This window comes from Scylla paramamosain, unplaced genomic scaffold (assembly GCF_035594125.1).
Source record: "Scylla paramamosain isolate STU-SP2022 unplaced genomic scaffold, ASM3559412v1 Contig165, whole genome shotgun sequence".
NCBI lineage: Eukaryota > Metazoa > Arthropoda > Malacostraca > Decapoda > Portunidae > Scylla > Scylla paramamosain.
Genome location: NW_026973830.1, coordinates 1 through 25611, shown reverse-complemented (window position 1 = coordinate 25611; position 25611 = coordinate 1). Strand labels below are relative to the sequence as shown.

The 25611-nt window shown below is 47.9% G+C and overlaps 1 protein-coding gene across 1 annotated transcript in view; it reads left to right on the top strand.

Moving 5' to 3' along the window:
- LOC135099640 (uncharacterized) overlaps nt 1-21769 on the top strand; it is a 63750-nt gene extending 41981 nt beyond the window's left edge. The window contains exon 2 of the mRNA XM_064002030.1: nt 19851-21769. Coding sequence (XP_063858100.1) covers nt 19876-21138 — 1263 coding nt within the window. The 5' untranslated portion in view covers nt 19851-19875 and the 3' untranslated portion in view covers nt 21139-21769. The remainder of the gene's footprint in view (nt 1-19850) is intronic.
- Nucleotides 21770-25611: the final 3842 nt, after the last annotated feature.

Sequence of the window (25611 nt, the reverse complement as noted above, 5' to 3'; positions counted from 1 at the left end):
CTTAAGACTCGTTTTGGCGAGACTCGCTGACTAGTCTGTGAGCCTCTCGCAGGCGCGCCCACTTCAACTTCTTACATATATATATATATATATATATATATATATATATATATATATATATATATATATATATATATATATATATATATATATATATATATATATTGTAACTTCACCACCCTGTGGGCAGTCACACTTACACTTTTAGGGTCCGGTGCTTCCTGCATACGTGACGGTGAACTTACCCTGCGGCGCTCCGTGTTCTCCCCTGGCTCCCCTCAGAAGGCGAGTAGTAAAACACACTTGTCGGCTTCTGGCCCTCTATTCTCCGTTGCTCACACTACACAGTAGTCCTATGCTGTAGCTCGGCACCCCGGGCCTCTTGTCGACCCTCGGAAGGCTTCTTGACGCCTCGCTCCAGCTCACAAAGGCACATACAAGTACAGGAGGCAGTGTCGGCGACGCGCGGGCTTTCTTCCCTCACCAGTGTTCTCCTGCCACTCTGTCTCCCAAACTGTTCCGCCACCAATCCCAGGGCTGCTACACGTCACATGATACTCCCGAGCCCCAGGGTAGGCGGCCGGCGAGGTGACGTAGTGTGACGTCATCCTCCCGAGCCAATTAGCAGGCGGTCGGTGAGGTGACGTAGCGCGACGTCATCCTCCACTTCCGCTGGGACTCAGTCTGGGTATCTTCATGATTTTGTCCTCTCGTAACACTATCCCCTCCTGTAAAGAGACTGAGCGCCCTCGCTCCCGAACTCTCTCTATTCCCTTTAGGTTACAGATACACCCCCAAAAACAAGAAAATAATACTTCAACTTTAGGTATATCAAAAATCAACAAAGAACATAATCCTCACTCCATTTGGGTGGATGCCGCTCCCGTCTGGGTCTCCCTACTACAGGTCCAGCGTCGACATCCACCAGTGCCCCCTCCAAGGGACACAACTCATCCGCTCCACCTTCCTCCATCACCAGCGGCTCAGGCTCTCTCAGATCCAGGTCTCCGTCATCCTCCATCACCAGGGGCTCGTCGTCCCCAAGGCCCTCGTCCTTGTCCTCCTCTTCGTCACTGGTCAGGAGAGCAGCTCGCTCTCCCCAGGAGAAGTTTCCAGGGCCATGGTAACCCCAGAGCCTGTCAGCGTGCACCACCAGTGCCCGCTTCCTTGGCCCTTGGCGTATCCTGAAGGTGACGTCCGAGATGACCTTCTCCACCACGTATGGCCCCTCCCAGGGGCTCTGGAGCTTAGGGGACAATCCTTTCTTACGCCGAGGGTTGTGCAGCCACACCTGATCCCCCTCGCTAAAAGGTGGTGCCGTTGCCCGGCGGTCGTACCGGTCCTTCATCGCCTCACCGGACACCTTCAGGTTACCCCTCACCTGATGGTGCACCTCCCGGAGACGGTCCTGTAGGGCTGTAGCGTACTGGGTGATGGTAGTGGGCAGGTCTTCGTCCGGCGGCCTGCCAGTCACGAGGTCCACTGGTAGCCGGAGCTCCCGCCCACACATCAGCCGGGCTGGCGTGTAACCGGTCACTTCATGCACGGCGGACCGGTAGGCCAAGAGAAGTAGGGGGATTTTTAAGTCCCAGTCCTCCTGCCCTTCCTGGCAATATTTGGCCAACTCCTGCCCCAACGTGCGGTTGTAGCGTTCCACCATGCCATCCGACTGCGGCCGCAGGGGTGTAGTACGAGTTTTCTTGACGCCCAGCAACTGGCAGCACTCCCGGAATACTGCCGACTCAAACTCCCTGCCCTGGTCAGAGTGCAGCTCGTGCGGCACGCCAAACCGGGCGAAGAACTCGTCCACTAACACACCTGCCACGGTGGCAGCCTCATGGTTTGGCAGCGGATACGCTTCCGGCCATTTAGTGAAGTAGTCCATGGTCACACACACAAAGCGGTTACCTCTCAGTGTCTGAGGGAACGGGCCCAGGATGTCCACTGCCACCCTCTCCATAGGTGCCCCAACCTGATACACCTGTAAGGGAGCAACTGTCTTTCTCCCGGGGCCCATCTTCCCACAGCACACGTCACACACTTTGCACCATTCACTAACGTCCTTCCGCATGCCTACCCAATAAACCCGCTGCTTTAACCGCCCTAGCGTTTTCCTCACACCGAAGTGACCACTTGCATTTCCACCGTGAGCCTCGCGCACTAAGGCCTCCCTCATATTCACAGGGACAATTGTTTGCCAGAAGGCCACACCGCCGTCACATGACTCCCACCGCCGTTGCAGCACACCGTCACTCACTCGCAACACTGCCCATTGCTGCCACAACGCCTTGGCGGCAGGGCTTAGCGGGGCCACGCTTTCCCATGGCGGTTTTTCTTCGCCTTCTTCCCGCAGTGTCACTATGGGGCCGATATCAGCGTCCTGTCGCTGGGCCTGTTTGAGGTCCTCTCCCCACTCAGTGTCACTGACAAGACCGGCAGCCTTCTTCTTAACGAGGACAACAGCAGCACTCCAGGGACTAGCCGACTTTTCGATTATCCCTTGCGCGCGCAACTCCTCCACGGCTTTTTCCACTTCCAGCCGACGAGCAGGCGCAATCCGGCGGGGCGGCAACTTAACCGGCCGACTATCCCCTGTGTGAATGCGGTGTTTAACCAGACTGGTCCGGCCCAGGTCATTGTCTCCCTGCGAGAAGACATCTGCATACAGAGTCAGCACTTCCTTCACCTCGTCCACCTGTTCCCCAGACAGGCATGCCGAACTCCTCTGCAATAGATCCTGCAGATGAGGTGGAACCCCAGTGCTACTCCCCTGCATGTCCTCGCAATGACCTTCCGGGTCCATAGTCGTCTGTACACCTTCACACTCTTCCGACCCTTGACTTTCCTCCTTCTGTTCCTTACTGAGACGGCAGCGGTGGCTGGCTTCGGGTAGGGATGCAGTATGGGCTCGGTGAGTTTCAATTGAAGCTTCACACTCCTCTGCGTCAACACCGCCCTCCTGTAGCGGCACCACACTACCTCTGACCGACATAGTCATTTCCCCGAAGTCCAGCACCGCCCTGCTCTGCTTCAGGTAGTCTAGGCCGAGCAAGTTCTCCCCGACGTCCGCTACAAAGACGGGAAGATGCTCCTCCGTGCTGCCAACCACAATCCTGGCATGCACTGGTCCCCTCAGCTGTGTGCAGTGCCCTGTAATACCACACAGTTGTTGCTGGGCCACCGGGGGCTGTCCAGTTGCCACCACCCCGTCCTGCACGAAGGTACGTTCCGCGCCCGAGTCCACAGTGAGGCAGCAAGATTTGCCATCCACTTGCCCGCCCACCTGCACTGTCCGGGCACCCTCGGCGCGGCAACTTAGGCGGACTGGGGTCTCTGGCTCTCTGGCTGGCGCTCGACCCCTTCCACCAGCCTCTTTCCGTTTCCCCCAGCCTCCTTGCTATCCCTGGGAGAGACGAGGGCACACTCTGCCGTCTTGTGCCCCTGACCGCAGTTCCAACAACAGGGTTTGTACTGGTACTGCCCTGCTCTGCCGTTGACAGCCTTTCCGCTACTCGATCCCTGCGGGCAGTACCTCTTGGTGTGCCCCGGCTGCCCGCAAGAGTAGCACTTACCCCTGAACTCACCTAGGGGCGGTGAAGGGCTAGAGTAGGCCTTCCGCACGGCCCCTTTCTTTGCCTTCACTCTCTGCGGGACATAATTCCCGCTGGGTCGCTCCCGCGTCGTCCGGAGAAATGACTCCATCTCCAGGCCCCTCGCCAGGGCCTCCTGAAGGTCCTTGGGGTGTGCCTGCTGGACGTATATCCTCAGTTGTTGGTTATCGATGGCATCAACGAACTGATCCCGCAGGACAATGGTTATCATCTCCTCACTGGCCTCCGGGTACGCACGCCGCACCAGCACCTCCAAATCCTGCGCCAGGCGTGTCAGGGTCTCCCCCGGGCCTCGTAACCTGGCCCGGAACCTTGTCCTGAACACCTCGGTTTGGTGCTGGTACCCGTACCTCCTCTCCAGTGTCGCCGTCACTTTACTATACGAGCACCGCTGGGCAGCTGGCAGCTGGTTCAGGACTTCTAATGCCGGTTCTTTGAGTGCCCACACCAGCTGCATGGCCATCTCAGGGCGACTCCACTGGCGGGCGCTGGCCAAGAGCTCGCACTGTGTCTTATACGCTTCCCAAGACACTGTTCCATCGAACTCCTGTGGCCGGCGCCTCGTCCCGTCCTTCAGCCTCCGTGACGTGGAGCTGGCAGCAGAGGGGTACGACTTTACTGAGGCTGTCGGGGATGGTGGAGGTGATAAGACGTTTACAGGAGAGCGTAGGGGAGACGGTATCACCTTGGCCAATGGAGAAAGGCTGTTTAGGCTTCCGTGACAACTATTATCCTCCTCCCCTTCGTCACTCCCCCCCTCAGTCTCACTAGCACGCCCACTTGACCGGAACAGCGTGCCTTTATGCTGAGAGAGTACAGGAGGCGCCTGTGCCGCCACAACCTCATCCACATATCTCCTCAGTTCACTGGCCACTTTTTCCACCTCTCCCTTCACCTGATCCTTGGTGAACACTTCACTTAACACCTCGTCTTTAACCCGTGAACACTCCTCCTTCACGAGCCCCATAACCTCCTTAAATACACGGTCTACACTGCTCGTCACCGCTTGCAACTCAGCATGCTGTACCTCTCCCTGCGCCTTCAGGGCACTCATAACATCCGCTACTGTGATTTCTTTCGCCGCCATGCTGACTTAATTACTGTAAGGCACCGTAACTTAACACAACACGCAGCTTACCATGGCAAAACACACTGCACCGTCCGCCCGCCCGCTGCGATCCACAAGTACGTTACCCGTACCACCGCTGCTCGCCTCCCCTGTGCAATACACACGCACACTCGGTAACACACCGCGACGCACACAGTTAGCACTTAACTCATCCCACGATCCTGACACCACTGTAACTTCACCACCCTGTGGGCAGTCACACTTACACTTTTAGGGTCCGGTGCTTCCTGCATACGTGACGGTGAACTTACCCTGCGGCGCTCCGTGTTCTCCCCTGGCTCCCCTCAGAAGGCGAGTAGTAAAACACACTTGTCGGCTTCTGGCCCTCTATTCTCCGTTGCTCACACTACACAGTAGTCCTATGCTGTAGCTCGGCACCCCGGGCCTCTTGTCGACCCTCGGAAGGCTTCTTGACGCCTCGCTCCAGCTCACAAAGGCACATACAAGTACAGGAGGCAGTGTCGGCGACGCGCGGGCTTTCTTCCCTCACCAGTGTTCTCCCGCCACTCTGTCTCCCAAACTGTTCCGCCACCAATCCCAGGGCTGCTACACGTCACGTGATACTCCCGAGCCCCAGGGTAGGCGGCCGGCGAGGTGACGTAGTGTGACGTCATCCTCCCGAGCCAATTAGCAGGCGGTCGGTGAGGTGACGTAGCGCGACGTCATCCTCCACTTCCGCTGGGACTCAGTCTGGGTATCTTCATGATCTTGTCCTCTCGTAACAATATATATATATATATATATATATATATATATATATATATATATATATATATATATATATATATATATATATATATATATATATATATATATACACTACACTACAACACTACAACTCTAAATTCAAGACAAACTGTAACAAAGGAGAGAAGCAGTGAGCATGGCGCTGTGCAAAGCATAGGGGCTTTGGTGCGGTTTACACCAGCCTGTCACTGTCACCCTCGTCCTCGTCTGTGACGTCACAAACGGTGAGCTAGATGGAAACCGGACCCTCTGCACTTACAGCCATCTCGCCGTCTGAAGATGAAATATAAATTCATCTTTTGGCGGAGGGACGGCGGCAGTGTTCAGCATTATCAATGGTATTGGATATCCTTGATATCATGAAAATGTGAAATATCAATTTTTGTTCACAGAGAAAAGAAATAAGATCATATTATTATAGAAAATGTGTAAATATATTTTTCTAAATTGTGAGGTTAAGACTATTGTTTGATGAATCTGGAAAAGCAGCACACCGCTCACCATACACCCTAAGTGCAGCTGATCTTGTGGTAAACACACAACATTCAAGCACATGCAGTGAGGACCAACTAGTATGTAGACTCCATGGTAGTTATTTCAATCAGGCCTCATCTCTGCCTCTTCTCATAGCAGCCTCTCCAGCAGTAGCTGCTGTGCCCATACTGTCCGGCTCCTCCTCCACCTTGCTGGCCTAACTTGGCGGTCTTCCAGTTCTGAATCATCAAATAATAAGAGAGCAACTATAATGAGGAGATCCTTGTGGTCCATCTTGTTTTGATGCATGTGCGGGACTGATGATTGACAGATTGACATCATACTGTCGCCCTGTGATGGAGCTCCTCTCCAAAGTGGACGGCCATTATGTTTATGATGTCACAGACTGGGACAGGGGTGACGGTATGGGATGGTGTGAACCGCATCTTTGTCTCTGCCCTGCAGCAGCTAACTCACGGTGTCCCCCTCAGTTGTCTGGCTTGCCAGCGTACTTAATAGCATTTATTTCTATTTCTCCTCTCCTTTGCTATACAACATTGGGATCTATATTTCCATTAGTGAAATCAATTAAGGAAAATAGAAAAATTTAGTTGCAGAGACATAAGTCATTCTTGTGGTTATTTTTTTTAATCATTCTTTTGTGGAGTAATTAATACCTGCTTTCCCGCCTGGTCAGATGAAATGTTAATTGTTAATCACTAGAAAAGTTATTATGTGGTGATCAACTTCCCCAATTGAATAATAAACTCACAGTAAACATACAATATGATTTTTTACTTGCCGAATATTTAAAAGGGTTGATTTTCTGGGCTGATGCAATCATTACACAAATGAGCATCTATTTATATAGCACCCACGGGATATTGAAAAAAAAAAAAAAACTTGGTGTCCCCCTCAGTTGCCCCCTCCCATATCTGTGCCATCACCAGGGCCCAGTCAGCTCTCACTAAACATCTTCCTCCCTCCATTCCCATTGAAAAATATATATGGTAGCGTAATTACCAGACAAGACCTCATTACAGCCACAGACAACCATTCCACCAAAACTCCCCACTTCTATTATGAAGATGGAGTCCTGTGGAGATAGAGTGTTTAGACACCCTCCCTTCTCCCTAGCTCAGATACATGGGCTGGCACACATTAGGTCATGGTACCACAATTTGCACATCAGGCCATAATTAGACTGGCACATGATGGGCAGGCAGGCCATTTAGGTATTAGAAAGACCTGTGCCAAGCTATATAATCACTTCTTTTGGCCTGGCCTCAGCAAGAATGTAAAGGAGTTTGTCAAATCTTGTCATATTTGTCAGGTGGTGGGCAATCCCAATCAAGTTATCCCTTCTGCTCCCATCACCCCAACTCTTGTAACTTTAGAGCCTTTTGACAAAGTAATTGTAGATTATTGATTCCCTGCATAGAACAAAGCAAGGAAATGAGTACTTCCTAACCATCTTAGATCCCGCCTCTCATTATCCCAAAGCTATCTACATTAAGCAGATTTCAGCCAAGTCAGTTGTCAAGTACCTGTTACATTTTTTTTTATCACCATAGTAATCCCTAGTATTGTACAGACTGACAGAGGGACAAATTTCACCAGCCACTTATTCCAACAAATCAAGGAATTGAATGTGCATGATGTAGCTTCCTCTGCTTACAGACCACAATTACAAGGCACTTTGGAATGTCTCCATCAGATGCTTAAGTCAATGTTAAAGAAGTATTGTTTGGAGGGCAGCAGGGATTGGGATGAAAAATTGGTCGTTATTTACTATCAAAGAAAGTCCCCCAGGAGAGTGTGGGTTTTTCCCCTTTCGTGCTATTATTTAGTTGGGAGGTGAGAGGCCCCCTGAAAGTACTCAAAGAGCAGTGGTTCCAGCCTACACCTGTCCCAAATGTCACCTTGGGTCAGTACATTGACACTTAACTGGATAAACTTTCCACATCTTGCCATAGAATACCTTGGCAAATCACATGCATATATGAAGGAGCAACAGAAAAAGGTGGTCATACAATTGTTCTTACTAGGTGACAAAGTGTTAGTCTTCTTCCCCTTCCATGGAGCTCCACACAAAAGCAAATATTCAGGACCTTATATCATTACCAAAAAAATCTCTCCCACAAATTATGTCATCCAGACACCTGATAGACGTTAGGACAACCAACTGTTCCATGTAAGTTTCCAAAAACCATATAATGAAAGAGCATTAGGGGATGTCAGAAAAGCAGGGTGTAATGCACATTAATGTGAAGGAAAACAAATCGAGAAATACTGGCCTAGTCACGTTAGGAGAACAAAGTGTAGAGCTTCCCATTCCTCAAGGTAATCTACCTAACAGTGAAATTCTCCAAAAAAAAAAGACCCTTATCTGGCATCAGAAAAACAGGAGGAAATAGCCTCCCTAATACTTGAATTCCTGCCCCTTGTCACCAACAAGCCTGGTGCTTGTACCCTATTAAAACATGACATTGATTCACTCATTGATGAAAATGTAAAACCTATCAGACAGGCACTGTACAGAGTCAACCCTCTCAAAGCAAAAATAATGGAGTGAGAGGTCCAATATCTTCTGAAGAATGGTTTAGCTGAACCAAGTTTAGTGCCCACGGAAAAAAAATTCACTTGTGGCAGACGGTAATTACAAATCCTATCACTGGATTAAGAGAAATACAAATACTGACACTTTTATGATTTTTAATAAATAATGGAATAATCCGAAATAATAATAATAACAAGAAAGCAATTCAGAAATACAAAATAAATGGTAGCGTATTCTTCAATTACATAAAAACTACGATGGAGATATTTTCGCGACTACTGAGTTGTGGGGGAGACCAGAGAATAAATAAATAAATAACAAATATATATCCAAAAAGTATGTATATACCTGAGGACAGTCTCACACGGTGATCTCGAACCAGGTGGTTTCACTAGTCCCGTGGAGAAAACCAACAAAAAAAGAACGAAAAAATGCGAATATCTATCCACTCAGAAAACAGTTTATCATCAGGAATATCTGAGGAGAATCCGAGAGGGTCTGAGGAGAATCCGAGAGAGACTGGCTTTAGTAAAATTATTGTTAAATAAACACTTACTTAATATTACAGGAATGGAGGGGGAGACTATCAGACTGCATGCTCACCTGAGGAGAATCCGAGAGAGACTGGCTTTGCTTGTGAGGAAATCGGCGGGAAACTAAGGATAAAGGTTTCCAATGGGGAAATTTATTAAGTTATAATTTTGTTTTTAGTGGGGGGGGGGCGACTAGGTTGTGAGTTCAGGGATGAAAAATATGAATAATTAAGTTACTGTTTACTTTATAGTTGTTACTTTAAGAAGTTTAATTCAATGGACTTTTGAAATCAATTGGGGAATTAGTCAAAGTCTGGTATCTCTTCCCGGCTTGCGTAGCAACAAGGGGTGACAGGGCAGCGAAGCAAAGAAGACTTATCAGATTCGTCAACCTCATTGGCGCGGCGTAATTATCTGGGATTTGTTTGGGCTGGTTTAAGACCTTACCATTATAGAATTAATTTTATCATATTAAGGGCTCCCCATTCTCTGGGATTAGGTGAAAAATTCGCCTCTATAACCTGGCCAAGCAGGAGAAATTACGTTTATTCACGGGGTAAATTTGTTATAGAAGTGGTCAACACAGTGACGCTGAGAGGGGGGGGGGGAAAGCAAGGACAAAAGGACACTGAGGAGAGGAGGGGAAGGGGAGGGGTTAGTCACATGGTACTGAGATTCTGGTCACCCCCGCACACTACATGGGCCCTAGCCTAGGAAAAAAAGTAGAAATATACATAATTAATTTCTCAGCACTACACGAGCCTTTCATCCGTTCTAGAATTTTTCACCTCTCTCTTTTCTCCTTACCAAAAAAAATAAAATAACACCTTCACATCCGAGTAATTAGAAACTCCCCTCACCACCACATAACCAAGCCAGGCTGACGAACTGCACGTGATCTCTGTCGGGAAATAACTCTGACATTCTCTCCCATACAATGGCTTGTGGGCCATATCACCACAATGTCCCTTGGAGACATAACTCGGCTCTTTCTCTCATCTCAAGGAAAAAGAAAAGAAATTCCACCCCAACCAGCCTCTTGACCTCCTGTGGTGTGAGGACTTAACCTTAAGTCACTCCATCACTCTCTGAAACGAGATTCGGCCACCCCAGTACTCGGTTCCTTCCACTCGGACAGTCATTTACTCATCCACACATTCACTCATACCACGAGATACTATAGATGATTACGCGAAGCGCTCGCCACGTCCTGAAGTAATCCACCACAGAATGGCCCGAACGGATTGTCGAGTGCAGTAGTAGTCTGCGAATTAAAGTGGTTCCTTATTCCTTCTCAAATTCTTACATCACCTCTCACATAGTACCCATACCCGTCATACCACGATTCATTACAACCAGTCCAGCCAGACCATGCAAAAGTAAGGGGGGGACTCTATTTACCCCAAGCACTCTGCTCTTTTCTATACCGTCTTTCCAGCGACATTAACATTCCTCAATATAGCGTCTGGGACGGTTACACACTCTAGGCGGTAACACTTCAGTTTCTATATCAGGTTGGAACACTGTGTCTTGAGCTGCAACTACGTACTCTTCCTCACTGTGAAACTGTTTGATCTTTTCTGCCGCTCTTTGCACCATCTTTCCCGAGAAAGGGTCTTTCACCACATAACCACCGCCTCCTCTTAAAACTTCCACCACCTTATATGGGCCGTCCCAACGAACACACAGTTTCTTACACACTCCTGACTCTGTAGTTTCTCGCTTCACCCACACCAACGCCCCAATGTCTACCTTCTGCTCCTTGCGTTTCCTGTTGGCCGCATTGCGGTATTTCCGAGTCATTTTCTCGTGTGTTTCCCGGATCAGCCGGCGGACCACATCCACGTCTTGCTCGTCACCATCAACTGCGGGTAGCCTGGCACCCACCACTCGGGGCGCATGCCGGGAGAAAAACGCGAAGAAAGGTTGTTGGGCGATACTGGTATGGACGGCGGCATTCATAGTGGCCTGACACACAGGGAGTAGGCGAGGCCACCGTAGCGGGTAACCTCGGCACATGGAAGCCAAGATGGATTTGAGCGTGCGATGGAGTCGTTCGGTGATGGCGTTCCCTTGCGGGTGGTAGGGAGTGGTGTAACAGAGGGTGATGAGGTGTTGCTGGCAGAATTGTTGGAAGATCTGGGAGGTGAACTCGCCCCCGTTGTCCAGGACGATGGAGTGAGGAGTCCCGAAGTCGGTAATGTACTGCTGCAGCGCCTCTACAATTCCCTCTGATAGTTTGTTTTTGAGTGGATAGAACTTCACAAATCGGCTAAAGTGATCTACGATAGTCAACACATATCGGTAGCCACCACTGCCTGCAATCATATCCGTCAGGTCTATACCTATCCTATCTAAGGGCTTCTCTACTGAAGGTAATTCTTTACGTACTGGGTTACGTCAAACTTGAGATTACACCAGTAAAACAATTCTTCGGCCTTTTTAATTGTCTTTTTCTGACCCAGGTGGCCAGAAAGCTCATGTGCATGTTTTGTCATTACTCAAGAAAAAAAATTATAGTTCATTACTATTTCTCCTCCTCTGGTTTTCCTCTTAATCATTGTTATTCATTACTCCTCCTCCACCTCCTTTCTCCTTGCATTATTACTTATTACTCCTATCCTCCTTCTTTCTCCTTCCTATACACAAAGACTCCTGCTCCTCCTCCTCCTCCATTCTCCTTGCATTATTACTTATTACTCCTATCCTCCTTCTTTCTCCTTCCTATACACAAAGACTCCTGCTCCTCCTCCTCCTCCATCCTGAACGTTCTGTGCCTCTCCAATCATCACCTGCTCACCACCATGCACGTGCACGCCCTCCTTTGAATGTCTCGCTTGGCATCATCATCACCTTCAACATTTACAATTATTTCCAGTCTCCACCTCTTTCGGTTAGTCGCGAAATAAATCCCACCGCTGCCACCAGTTTAGTGCCCACGGAAAAAAAATTCACTTGTGGCAGACGGTAATTACAAATCCTATCACTGGATTAAGAGAAATACAAATACTGACACTTTTATGATTTTTAATAAATAATGGAATAATCCGAAATAATAATAATAAAAAGAAAGCAATTCAGAAATACAAAATAAATGGTAGCGTATTCTTCAATTACATAAAAACTACGATGGAGATATTTTCGCGACTACTGAGTTGTGGGGGAGACCAGAGAATAAATAAATAAATAACAAATATATATCCAAAAAGTATGTATATACCTGAGGACAGTCTCACACGGTGATCTCGAACCAGGTGGTTTCACTAGTCCCGTGGAGAAAACCAACAAAAAAAGAACGAAAAAATGCGAATATCTATCCACTCAGAAAACAGTTTATCATCAGGAATATCTGAGGAGAATCCGAGAGGGTCTGAGGAGAATCCGAGAGAGACTGGCTTTAGTAAAATTATTGTTAAATAAACACTTACTTAATATTACAGGAATGGAGGGGGAGACTATCAGACTGCATGCTCACCTGAGGAGAATCCGAGAGAGACTGGCTTTGCTTGTGAGGAAATCGGCGGGAAACTAAGGATAAAGGTTTCCAATGGGGAAATTTATTAAGTTATAATTTTGTTTTTAGTGGGGGGGGGGCGACTAGGTTGTGAGTTCAGGGATGAAAAATATGAATAATTAAGTTACTGTTTACTTTATAGTTGTTACTTTAAGAAGTTTAATTCAATGGACTTTTGAAATCAATTGGGGAATTAGTCAAAGTCTGGTATCTCTTCCCGGCTTGCGTAGCAACAAGGGGTGACAGGGCAGCGAAGCAAAGAAGACTTATCAGATTCGTCAACCTCATTGGCGCGGCGTAATTATCTGGGATTTGTTTGGGCTGGTTTAAGACCTTACCATTATAGAATTAATTTTATCATATTAAGGGCTCCCCATTCTCTGGGATTAGGTGAAAAATTCGCCTCTATAACCTGGCCAAGCAGGAGAAATTACGTTTATTCACGGGGTAAATTTGTTATAGAAGTGGTCAACACAGTGACGCTGAGAGGGGGGGGGAGGGAAAGCAAGGACAAAAGGACACTGAGGAGAGGAGGGGAAGGGGAGGGGTTAGTCACATGGTACTGAGATTCTGGTCACCCCCGCACACTACATGGGCCCTAGCCTAGGAAAAAAAGTAGAAATATACATAATTAATTTCTCAGCACTACACAAGTATCTCACTTTGGCCTTCATCCTGTATTCTTGTACCCAAAACAGATAGTTCATATCAGTTCTGCACTGACTTCAAAAAAGTAAATAGCCTCACTGTCCTTGACTCATTCCCCTTACTGTTGGTAGAGGACCTGATAGGTAGGATTAGTGTGTCAAAATACATTACAACCTTAGACCTTTGTTGTTGACAGGGAGAAGGAGATTTGCTCATTCATCATGCCCCAAGGCTTCTTCCCCTATGATGTTCTCAGCTTCGTATTGGTCAGTGCCTCAGCAACATTCCAGAGAAGAGTTGTCAACCACGTCACCCATGGGTTGGCCAGAACTGCTGCCTACATTGATGATTTGGTGGTTGCCATGAACACCTGGGAGAAGCACCTCCAGCATCTGCACCTTCTCTTCACACACCTGAGTCAAGCTGGCCAGTCCCTGAATGTGGCCAAGTCTTGGTTTACCAGAAGTACTGTCACATAACTGGGCTACACAGTGGGTGACAGGCCCCAACTCTGCCATAGCTGCACCCCTAACTGCATTGAAGAGCACCAAGCAAACATTCCAATGGACCCAGGAATGCCAGCAGGGCTTCACCTATCTCAAGTGTTGAGAGGCCCTGTCTACACCCGGCCTTTCCACCTACAAATCGATGCCAGCAGAGTGGGGATGGGTATGTGCCTATTACAGCCGAACCCCTCTAGTGGCATCCTACATCCTGTTGCTTACCACTCCACCAATCTCAAACCACACCAGGCGTCCTACCCCACCAATGAAAAGGAAGGGCTTGCCCTCGTATTTGCCCTACAAAAGTTTAAGTATTGCCTGCTCCACCATCCTGACATCATACAAGTGTACTCTGACCATAACCCTCTCACATTCATAGACCGCTCCAAGCTAAAGAACCAGCGAACCTCTGCTGGGCCCTCTACCTACAGTCCTTCAGGCTTAGGATCCAACACATCCAGAGAGTTGACAACATCCTAGCAAACTCCCTCTCTCAGACCCCTCAGCCTCCAGGCCCTAAGATACCTACACCTGATGTGAGTTTCTTCCCCAGTCATCGGTCTTTGCCCACGGGGAGATGTTATGACCACTCCCCCTATCCCGCTGGTTGCTACCCTCAGGCCAAGCCCTGGCCAGTTATCATGCCATGTCATCTGTCTTGATCCTGCTCATTTAGTTGTGAGGCTCCAAGAGGTCCTGTTCTGAGGCAATGGCAGAGTTGCCCAGTCAAGGAGTGGGCGGTTCACACCAAGCTCTCTCTCTCCACCACCCTCGACCTGCTGTGTCACCCTTACCCTGGTGGTTAGACAAGAGTGGACTTCTCTGGGCTGATCAAGTGAAAGCACCAGATGTTCATCTCAACTGTTTAACTCAAATTCATGTAATGTATTGATTCCGAAAAGATTAGCTTCAGTCCTCCACCCTTTTTCTCTCTCCCTTAGGTAGGATCTTTAGCAGTTATTTTGTATGTTAGGTCTTGGTGTTGGTTTAGTTTATAAGCTGTATGGGTTCGTTATCTTTTCATTATAATTTTTTTTTTTTTTGTAAAAGTAAAGTTATAAGTTGTATTGTTATTTATTATATCTATTATTTCTTATGTGTTGTGTGATCATAACAACAACCATAAAATATTCTTACTTCTTAACCCATGATGTAGTAAATAGTGAATACCATTGTGGTTATCATTATATGGATCCACTCTCTCTATGAAATCCCTGTTTATCTAATCAACAATCACCTTAGAATACTGGTTAAAATAATCTGGTTTTTAATAAAGATGTTTTGAAAGCTTCTTAACCTACCTAGTGCTAAGCTGAAATTTCTTGGTTATTGGACCTTGTTTTCCCTCCAGGGCAGACAGACACAGTATTTATTATTTTTTTTATTATCATATGTTATGGATTTTCCATATATCTTGATGGTATCCTCAGTTTCTTGGGTTATTTTTATTAGATAACATCCCAATACGGTCTGATTCCCAGAGTTTATCAAAATTTGTCTGACGTGGTCAATAATCTGGGTTACTGAATTTCTCTTCTACTGGGCTAATTGCTAGTTTTAGCAATGAGATTACCTCCACCTGAGCATGATTGTTATCCTTATTTTTATATGTGCCACTCAGGGCATATCCACATATGGTGGGTAACAGAACTATTGTACCCTCCCTTTCATAACCAGGATTGACTAAATTGTAGTAAGGATTAGAAATTTTATCTTTTATGGTGTTGGGATCAGTTAACATGCAACCTAGTCTCTCCAATCTAGCTAGATTTTTACTTAGTCCTCTATGAGCTACTTGTTGAGGCATTTGATTTACTACTACAAGCTTTAAGGAGTATTCCTTCCCTTTATATTTATAAGATACAGAAGCTATGTTATATTCCTGACTTGTTCTGCTACCTGTCAATCCCTGTAATTTTAATTTTTCCTTGCCAGTTATTTTATGCTTTATCAGTGACAAAGGGGACTGGAGCACAAAGATCTTCTGTAAATACTAGTCGAGGAGAGCCCCCCCTAATTTTATTATTTTACCTCCCGTTCCTATTACAGGTAACATTAGGGTAAGTAATATGGTCTTCTCCTTGGGAGTTGTCACAACTAGTGTTATTGTCTCCCTTGCCTTGGTATCAGTTTGTTGTTTGTTGTTTTAGGTTTTAGCTAAAAGGCATAATAGTGTTTTTTCACAAAACTTACATTTGGTGAGGGTGGGATTGGTACAGCCTTTGTTGCCACATCCAGGGTCAAAGCACCCGTTACAGTTTCAATTGTTGGGGTCTTTTATGGCATTTGAACCTTGAATGACTATCCCTAGCATAGCTTACACTGGGATTTAGTTTTTTTCTTCTTTTTGTTGCTCGATGCTAAAGCTGCTTACATTGTAATATTCAATTTCCTTCTCAGCCGTGGGTGGACTACACTCTATAGTGCATATCTAATTTCTTAAGCAATTTAAAACCTCCTCTATATTCAAGACTTGTTCCTGCAGCTCTTTTTTTTATATTTTCTCTTAAGGAAACTGGCAGGTAATATAGGAAGAATACTGAGCACATATCATTTCTAATATCATGAGCATTTAAGGATTTCTAGAGACTTTCATATTTGGAAATAAATTGTTTGAGGCTGGTAATGTTATAGTTAAGCCCCTGCAAACTGGGTAGCTAATTCTATCTTCCCTGCCATAAGTATCCTTCAGTAGTTGAATGGCAGGTTCATAATTATATGCCTCAAGTTTAAACACTGATATTAATTGTGGTATCTTTGTGGGACCCCTTTACTGGGAAAATGAGAATGCACTAATCAGTTCATGAGAAAAATTTAAATGTATGAGTTATAATGATTAATATGAGTGTGCCTCAGGGAGGGTTACCTTAATTTTTGGTAAATAGTATCCTAGTTGTGTAGGTGTTGCATCCAAATGTGTGTGTATTACAGGTGTTTTGTCTAATAGATTATCACTCTGTCTGTTTACATCCTAAATTTTTTATTTTCCCCCCTGAAATAATAACAATTAACTGGCAAAGGGAATTTACATTCTTCTCTGTGGTCAACAAGGGTTGGTTAGCATCTCACATAATTCTTTTATAATACTCACAATCAGTTATTTTCATATGAACAAGTAATTATTTTATAATAGACACCAATGAGTATTTTCATATGACCCATCTTCAAAAAATACAAGATTCTCTGGGTGTGACATACATACCTGCGGACAATGAAGGTCAATTAGCATTTGAGTTGAAATCTTGTGGTAAGTCTTTTATAGTACTGCATCACATTACTAAGTAGTTCTTCCACATAACTTGGAATAACTTTTCTGCATTGTCCCTAAAAGTTTAACACCTTTCTCTACCCTTAAATGGTTGTTAAACATTTTCACAAATGGTCCCATGTACTGAGAGAATCTAACATGATTGATTGATAAATCTGGGATTCAAATACTAAACTCAAAATTTCTTCAGAATTACATAGAGTTATCAGCTCTTACATGCTTCCACTTAATCTACAACATCTTGTGACAAGGATTTTTTTTTTTTTTTTGTGATTGGCATAACAAAAGCTGGGAACATTGTTTTCCTGGGTTTTCCTTATTGATAGGGAGGGAGGATGGTATTCCCCCATGCCTGCCCTCCTCATCTCAATATAACAACATCTAATTTGTTAACTTCTAGCTTACAATTTCACTTAATATTTTTGTTCTAAAGTCTTATTGTTCTCAAAAACATATATAATGTTTTATTTATGAATCCATAAAGATATTAATCTATTTATAGGCCTCATCTTTCCTTTAGGCTATGTTGTAAAGTAATTTTACATGATTGTTATTTGAATTATATTATCTTCTTTATTTTAATTTTTCCTTCCTATTTGTCCCCATGATAATTTATCCTCCACCATTTCCTCCTGCAGATGAACCTGATCTAAAAGTACATATATTTTCTCATTGTTACTGTTATTTTTCACTAGTGTGACTTTTATGGTTGCTTGTTTCTCTTTTATTTCATGCATATCAACAGAGCGCATGAATATATTTAAATCCTTTCTGAAGGTAGTAATGATGGTCCCTGATCTTGATTCTTGATTCCACAGGTGGCTCAGGATTCCTTCTGAGCCAGGCCTTTGCATCAGCACTCTTGTAGGGGAAAAAACAACAAACAGAAAGACAGACAGCATCTACCACACCCTTAGTTCCTACACTTAGCATGCCACATTTTCTCCAGGAACACTTTCACAGCCTCAATCATCCTTTCATTTGTCTCTCCTGACAGTTCCAGCACAACACAGTAACACCATCCATTCCCTTCCTGTCTTTTCCACTCTGACATACCCCAACTCCCTCAGCACTACTTGCATCATCTCATCCCTGTCTCTGGCATACTTCACACACACCACCACCATATACTCACCCTCTCCCATGTCACACATCTGGCACACTTTGCTGTGGTGACTCAGATCATCTGTAACTCCTTGCATTCATATCCATACACTGTGCTCTTATTCAGAAGAGATCACCAACCAGGCTTCCCTCATACCACTTTTCATAGACTTGGGCCTCTTTCTCTCTATACTACTCCAAAGTACTCTTTTTTTTTCATCTTATTCCTCCATTCACTCAGTCCCACATGCTTTACTACTCTATCTCATATTTCCAGTTTCTTATATCCCATTCTAAGACCTCTCCATTTCTAACGATCATACTCCAGTCACTCTCAACATGCCTCCCCTGAAAAGCTGAACTAGTTTCCAGGCCACTCTTGACCAGGGATGGGGTATTCATATTCAAATACATTTGAATACAGTATTTGGGTGTATTCATATCCATATTTGAATACTTGTCACCTGACATCAAAGTATTTGCATTTGTTTTCAAATACTTGGGAAAAATATTTGTATTCTTTGAATAATATGCAGGATAATTTTAAATCCATCATCAGAAATAACATTTATTGTTCCTTCCAAGTTACAAATCTTTGTTCCTATTTGTCTGACGTGTATGATACAGGTTCACTATATATATATATATATATATATATATATATATATATATATATATATATATATATATATATATATATATATATATATATATATATATATATATATATATATATATATATATATATAATGTATAGTGAACCTGTATCATACATGTCAGACAAATAGGAACAAAGATTTGTAACTTGGAAGGAACAATAAATCTTATTTCTGATGATGGATTTAAAATTATATATATATATATATATATATATATATATATATATATATATATATATATATATATATATATATATATATATATATATATATATATATATATATATATATATTGTCACGAGAGGGCAAGATCATGAAGATACCCAGACTGAGTCCCAGCTGAAGTGGAGGATGACGTCACACTACGTCACCTCGCCGGCCGCCTACCCTGGGGCTCGGGAGTATCACGTGACGTGTAGCAGCCCTGGGATTGGTGGCGGAACAGTTTGGGAGACAGAGTGGCGGGAAAACACTGGTGAGGGAAGAAAGCCCGCGCGTCGCCGACACTGCCTCCTGTACTTGTATGTTCCTTTGTGAGCTGGAGCGAGGCGTCAAGAAGCCTTCCGAGGGTCGACAAGAGGCCCGGGGTGCCGAGCTACAGCATAGGACTACTGTGTAGTGTGAGCAACGGAGAATAGAGGGCCAGAAGCCGACAAGTGTGTTTTACTACTCGCCTTCTGAGGGGAGCCAGGGGAGAACACGGAGCGCCGCAGGGTAAGTTCACCGTCACGTATGCAGGAAGCACCGGACCCTAAAAGTGTAAGTGTGACGGCCCACGGGGTGGTGAAGTTACAGTGGTGTCAGGAGTGGGATGAGTTAAGTGCTAACTGTGTGCGTCGCGGTGTGTTACCGAGTGTGCGTGTGTATTGCACAGGGGAGGCGAGCAGCGGTGGTACGGGTAACGTACTTGTGGATCGCAGCGGGCGGGCGGACGGTGCAGTGTGTTTTGCCATGGTAAGCTGCGTGTTGTGTTAAGTTACGGTGCCTTACAGTAATTAAGTCAGCATGGCGGCGAAAGAAATCACACTAGCGGATGTTATGAGTGCCCTGAAGGCGCAGGGAGAGGTACAGCGTGCTGAGTTGCAAGCGGTGACGAGCAGTGTAGACCGTGTATTTAAGGAGGTTATGGGGCTCGTGAAGGAGGAGTGTTCACGCGTTAAAGACGAGGTGTTAAGTGAAGTGTTCACCAAGGATCAGGTGAAGGGAGAGGTGGAAAAAGCGGCCAGTGAACTGAGGAGATATGTGGATGAGGTTGTGGCGGCACAGGCGCCTCCTGTACTCTCTCAGCATAAAGGCACGCTGTTCCGGTCAAGTGGGCGTGCTAGTGAGACTGAGGGGGGGAGTGACGAAGAGGAGGAGGATAATAGTTGTCACGGAAGCCTAAACAGCCTTTCTCCATTGGCCAAGGTGATACCATCTCCCCTACGCTCTCCTGTAAACGTCTTATCACCTCCACCATCCCCGCTAGCCTCAGTAAAGTCGTACCCCTCTGCTGCCAGCTCCACGTCACGGAGGCTGAAGGACGGGACGAGGCGCCGGCCACAGGAGTTCGATGGAACAGTGTCTTGGGAAGCGTATAAGACACAGTTTGAGCTCTTGGCCAGCGCCCGCCAGTGGAGTCGCCCTGAGATGGCCATGCAGCTGGTGTGGGCACTCAAAGGACCGGCATTAGAAGTCCTGAACCAGCTGCCAGCTGCCCAGCGGTGCTCGTATAGTAAAGTGACGGCGACACTGGAGAGGAGGTACGGGTACCAGCACCAAACCGAGGTGTTCAGGACAAGGTTCCGGGCCAGGCTACGAGGCCCGGGGGAGACCCTGACACGCCTGGCGCAGGATTTGGAGGTGCTGGTGCGGCGTGCGTACCCGGAGGCCAGTGAGGAGATGATCACCATTCTCCTGCGGGATCAGTTCGTTGATGCCATCGATAACCAACAACTGAGGATATACGTCCAGCAGGCACACCCCAAGGACCTTCAGGAGGCCCTGGCGAGGGGCCTGGAGATGGAGTCATTTCTCCGGACGACGCGGGAGCGACCCAGCGGGAATTATGTCCCGCAGAGAGTAAAGGCAAAGAAAGGGGCCGTGCGGAAGGCCTACTCTAGCCCTTCACCGCCCCTAGGTGAGTTCAGGGGTAAGTGCTACTCTTGCGGGCAGCCGGGGCACACCAAGAGGTACTGCCCGCAGGGATCGAGTAGCGGAAGGGCTGTCAACGGCAGAGCAGGGCAGTACCAGTACAAACCCTGTTGTTGGAACTGCGGTCAGGGGCACAAGACGGCAGAGTGTGCCCTCGTCTCTCCCAGGGATAGCAAGGAGGCTGGGGGAAACGGAAAGAGGCTGGTGGAAGGGGTCGAGCGCCAGCCAGAGAGCCAGAGACCCCAGTCCGCCTAAGTTGCCGCGCCGAGGGTGCCCGGACAGTGCAGGTGGGCGGGCAAGTGGATGGCAAATCTTGCTGCCTCACTGTGGACTCGGGCGCGGAACGTACCTTCGTGCAGGACGGGGTGGTGGCAACTGGACAGCCGCCGGTGGCCCAGCAACAACTGTGTGTTATTACAGGGCACTGCACACAGCTGAGGGGACCAGTGCATGCCAGGATTGCGGTTGGCAGCACGGAGGAGCATCTTCCCGTCTTTGTAGCGGACGTCGGGGAGAACTTGCTCGGCCTAGACTACCTGAAGCAGAGCAGGGCGGTGCTGGACTTCGGGGAAATGACTATGTCGGTCAGAGGTAGTGTGGTGCCGCTACAGGAGGGCGGTGTTGACGCAGAGGAGTGTGAAGCTTCAATTGAAACTCACCGAGCCCATACTGCGTCCCTACCCGAAGCTAGCCACCGCTGCCGTCTCAGTAAGGAACAGAAGGAGGAAAGTCAAGGGTCGGAAGAGTGTGAAGGTGTACAGACGACTATGGACCCGGAAGGTCATTGCGAGGACATGCAGGGGAGTAGCACTGGGGTTCCACCTCATCTGCAGGATCTATTGCAGAGGAGTTCGGCATGCCTGTCTGGGGAACAGGTGGACGAAGTGAAGGAAGTGCTGGCTCTGTACGCTGATGTCTTCTCGCAGGGAGATAATGACCTGGGCCGGACCAGTCTGGTTAAACACCGCATTCACACAGGGGATAGTTGGCCGGTTAAGTTGCCGCCCCGCCGGATTGCGCCTGCTCGTCGGCTGGAAGTGGAAAAAGCCGTGGAGGAGTTGCACGCGCAAGGGATAATCGAAAAGTCGGCTAGTCCCTGGAGTGCTGCTGTTGTCCTCGTTAAGAAGAAGGATGGGTCTACCAGGTGTTGTGTGGACTATCGGGGCCTTAACGCGGTGACGAAAAAGGACTCTTACCCTCTACCGAGGGTGGATGACACGCTTGACGCGCTCACGGGGGCCCAGTGGTTCTCCACCTTAGACTTGAAATCAGGTTACCATCAAGTTGAGGTTGCGGAGGAGGACAGAGAGAAAACGGCCTTCTCGTATGGGCAGGGACTGTATCAGTTTAAAGTGATGAGTTTTGGTCTGGTGAATGCCCCGGCCACCTTTGAGCGTCTAATGGAGCGTGTGTTGGATGGGTTGCTGTGGAAAAGCGCCCTGGTGTACTTGGACGATGTGCTAGTGTACGGGAATTCGTTCAAGGGGGCTCTGGAGAGGCTTAAGACAGTGTTGGACAGGTTCAGGGGGGCAAATGTGAAACTCAGTCCAAAGAAGTGTAGCCTGTTCAAGAGGGAAGTGCCGTTTCTGGGTCACATAGTGAGTAGTGAGGGAGTGAAAACAGACCCTGGTAAGGTAGAGTCAGTTAAGGAGTGGCCAGTGCCACGCAGTGTGACGGAAGTGCGCGGGTTCCTTGGGTTGTGTACGTACTACCGGAGGTTTGTGAAGGGTTTTGCGCAAATTGCGGTGCCACTCCATCACTTGACTCATAAAGGGGCATGCTTTCACTGGAGCGAGGACTGTCAACGTGCCTTTGAAACTCTGAAAGAGGTTCTCGCTAACGCCCCTGTGTTACCGTACCCGGATCCAATGAAACCATACGTGTTGGATTGTGATGCGAGTGCTGAGGGAGTAGGAGCCGTCTTGTCCCAGGAGAAAGACGGACAAGAGTGGGTCGTCTCCTACTTCAGCAGGAAGTTCTCAGCCCCTGAAAGGAACTATTGCGTCACTCGTAAGGAGTTGTTGGCAGTGATCCTGGCCATTGATCACTTCCATCCTTACTTTTACGGGGCCAGATTCAAGATCAGGACAGACCATGCTGCTCTGAGGTGGCTGAAAACCCTCAGAAACCCGGAGGGGCAGCTGGCCAGGTGGATTGGCAAGCTGGAGCAGCATGACTACAACATCGAATACCGGCCTGGAAAAATGCATAGCAATGCTGACAGTTTGAGTCGCCGTCCTTGCGACAGTGACTGCAGGCATTGTAGACGCCATGAGACTGAGCCTGTGTGCGTGAAGGCTGCCGGTCTTGTCAGTGACACTGAGTGGGGAGAGGACCTCAAACAGGCCCAGCGACAGGACGCTGATATCGGGCCCATAGTGACACTGCGGGAAGAAGGCGAAGAAAAACCGCCATGGGAAAGCGTGGCCCCGCTAAGCCCTGCCGCCAAGGCGTTGTGGCAGCAATGGGCAGTGTTGCGAGTGAGTGACGGTGTGCTGCAACGGCGGTGGGAGTCATGTGACGGCGGTGTGGCCTTCTGGCAAACAATAATTGTCCCTGTAAATATGAGGGAGGCCTTAGTGCGCGAGGCTCACGGTGGAAATGCAAGTGGTCACTTCGGTGTGAGGAAAACGCTAGGGCGGTTAAAGCAGCGGGTTTATTGGGTAGGCATGCGGAAGGACGTTAGTGAATGGTGCAAAGTGTGTGACGTGTGCTGTGGGAAGATGGGCCCCGGGAGAAAGACAGTTGCTCCCTTACAGGTGTATCAGGTTGGGGCACCTATGGAGAGGGTGGCAGTGGACATCCTGGGTCCGTTCCCTCAGACACTGAGAGGTAACCGCTTTGTGTGTGTGACCATGGACTACTTCACTAAATGGCCGGAAGCGTATCCGCTGCCAAACCATGAGGCTGCCACCGTGGCAGGTGTGTTAGTGGACGAGTTCTTCGCCCGGTTTGGCGTGCCGCACGAGCTGCACTCTGACCAGGGCAGGGAGTTTGAGTCGGCAGTATTCCGGGAGTGCTGCCAGTTGCTGGGCGTCAGGAAAACTTGTACTACACCCCTGCGGCCGCAGTCGGATGGCATGGTGGAACGCTACAACCGCACGTTGGGGCAGGAGTTGGCCAAATATTGCCAGGAAAGGCAGGAGGACTGGGACTTAAAAATCCCCCTACTTCTCTTGGCCTACCGGTCCGCCGTGCATGAGGTGACCGGTTACACGCCAGCCCGGCTGATGTGTGGGCGGGAGCTCCGGCTACCAGTGGACCTCGTGACTGGCAGGCCGCCGGACGAAGACCTGCCCACTACCATCACCCAGTACGCTACAGCCCTACAGGACCGTCTCCGGGAGGTGCACCATCAGGTGAGGGGTAACCTGAAGGTGTCCGGTGAGGCGATGAAGGACCGGTACGACCGCCGGGCAACGGCACCACCCTTTAGCGAGGGGGATCAGGTGGGGCTGCACAACCCTCGGCGTAAGAAAGGATTGTCCCCTAAGCTCCAGAGCCCCTGGGAGGGGCCATACGTGGTGGAGAAGGTCATCTCGGACGTCACCTTCAGGATACGCCAAGGGCCAAGGAAGCGGGCACTGGTGGTGCACGCTGACAGGCTCTGGGGTTACCATGGCCCTGGAAGCTTCTCCTGGGGAGAGCGAGCTGCTCTCCTGACCAGTGATGAAGAGGAGGACAAGGACAAGGGCCTTGGGGACGACGAGCCCCTGGTGATGGAGGATGACGGAGACCTGGACCTGAGAGAGCCTGAGCCGCTGGTGATGGAGGAAGGTGGAGCGGATGAGTTGTGTCCCTTGGAGGGGGCACTGGCGGATGTCGACGCTGGACCTGTAGTAGGGAGACCCAGACGGGAGCGGCATCCACCCAAATGGAGTGAGGATTATGTTCTTTGTTGATTTTTGATATACCTAAAGTTGAAGTATTATTTTCTTGTTTTTGGGGGTGTATCTGTAACCTAAAGGGAATAGAGAGAGTTGGGGAGCGAGGGCGCTCAGTCTCTTTACAGGAGGGGGTAGTGTCACGAGAGGGCAAGATCATGAAGATACCCAGACTGAGTCCCAGCTGAAGTGGAGGATGACGTCACACTACGTCACCTCGCCGGCCGCCTACCCTGGGGCTCGGGAGTATCACGTGACGTGTAGCAGCCCTGGGATTGGTGGCGGAACAGTTTGGGAGACAGAGTGGCGGGAGAACACTGGTGAGGGAAGAAAGCCCGCGCGTCGCCGACACTGCCTCCTGTACTTGTATGTGCCTTTGTGAGCTGGAGCGAGGCGTCAAGAAGCCTTCCGAGGGTCGACAAGAGGCCCGGGGTGCCGAGCTACAGCATAAGACTACTGTGTAGTGTGAGCAACGGAGAATAGAGGGCCAGAAGCCGACAAGTGTGTTTTACTACTCGCCTTCTGAGAAGAGCCAGGGGAGAACACGGAGCGCCGCAGGGTAAGTTCACCGTCACGTATGCAGGAAGCACCGGACCCTAAAAGTGTAAGTGTGACGGCCAACGGGGTGGTGAAATTACAATATATATATATATATATATATATATATATATATATATATATATATATATATATATATATATATATATATATATATATATATATATATATAGTGAACCTGTATCATACATGTCGGACAAATAGGAACAAAGATTTGTAACTTGGAAGGAACAATAAATCTTATTTCTGATGATGGATTTAAAATTATTTGGCATATATATATATA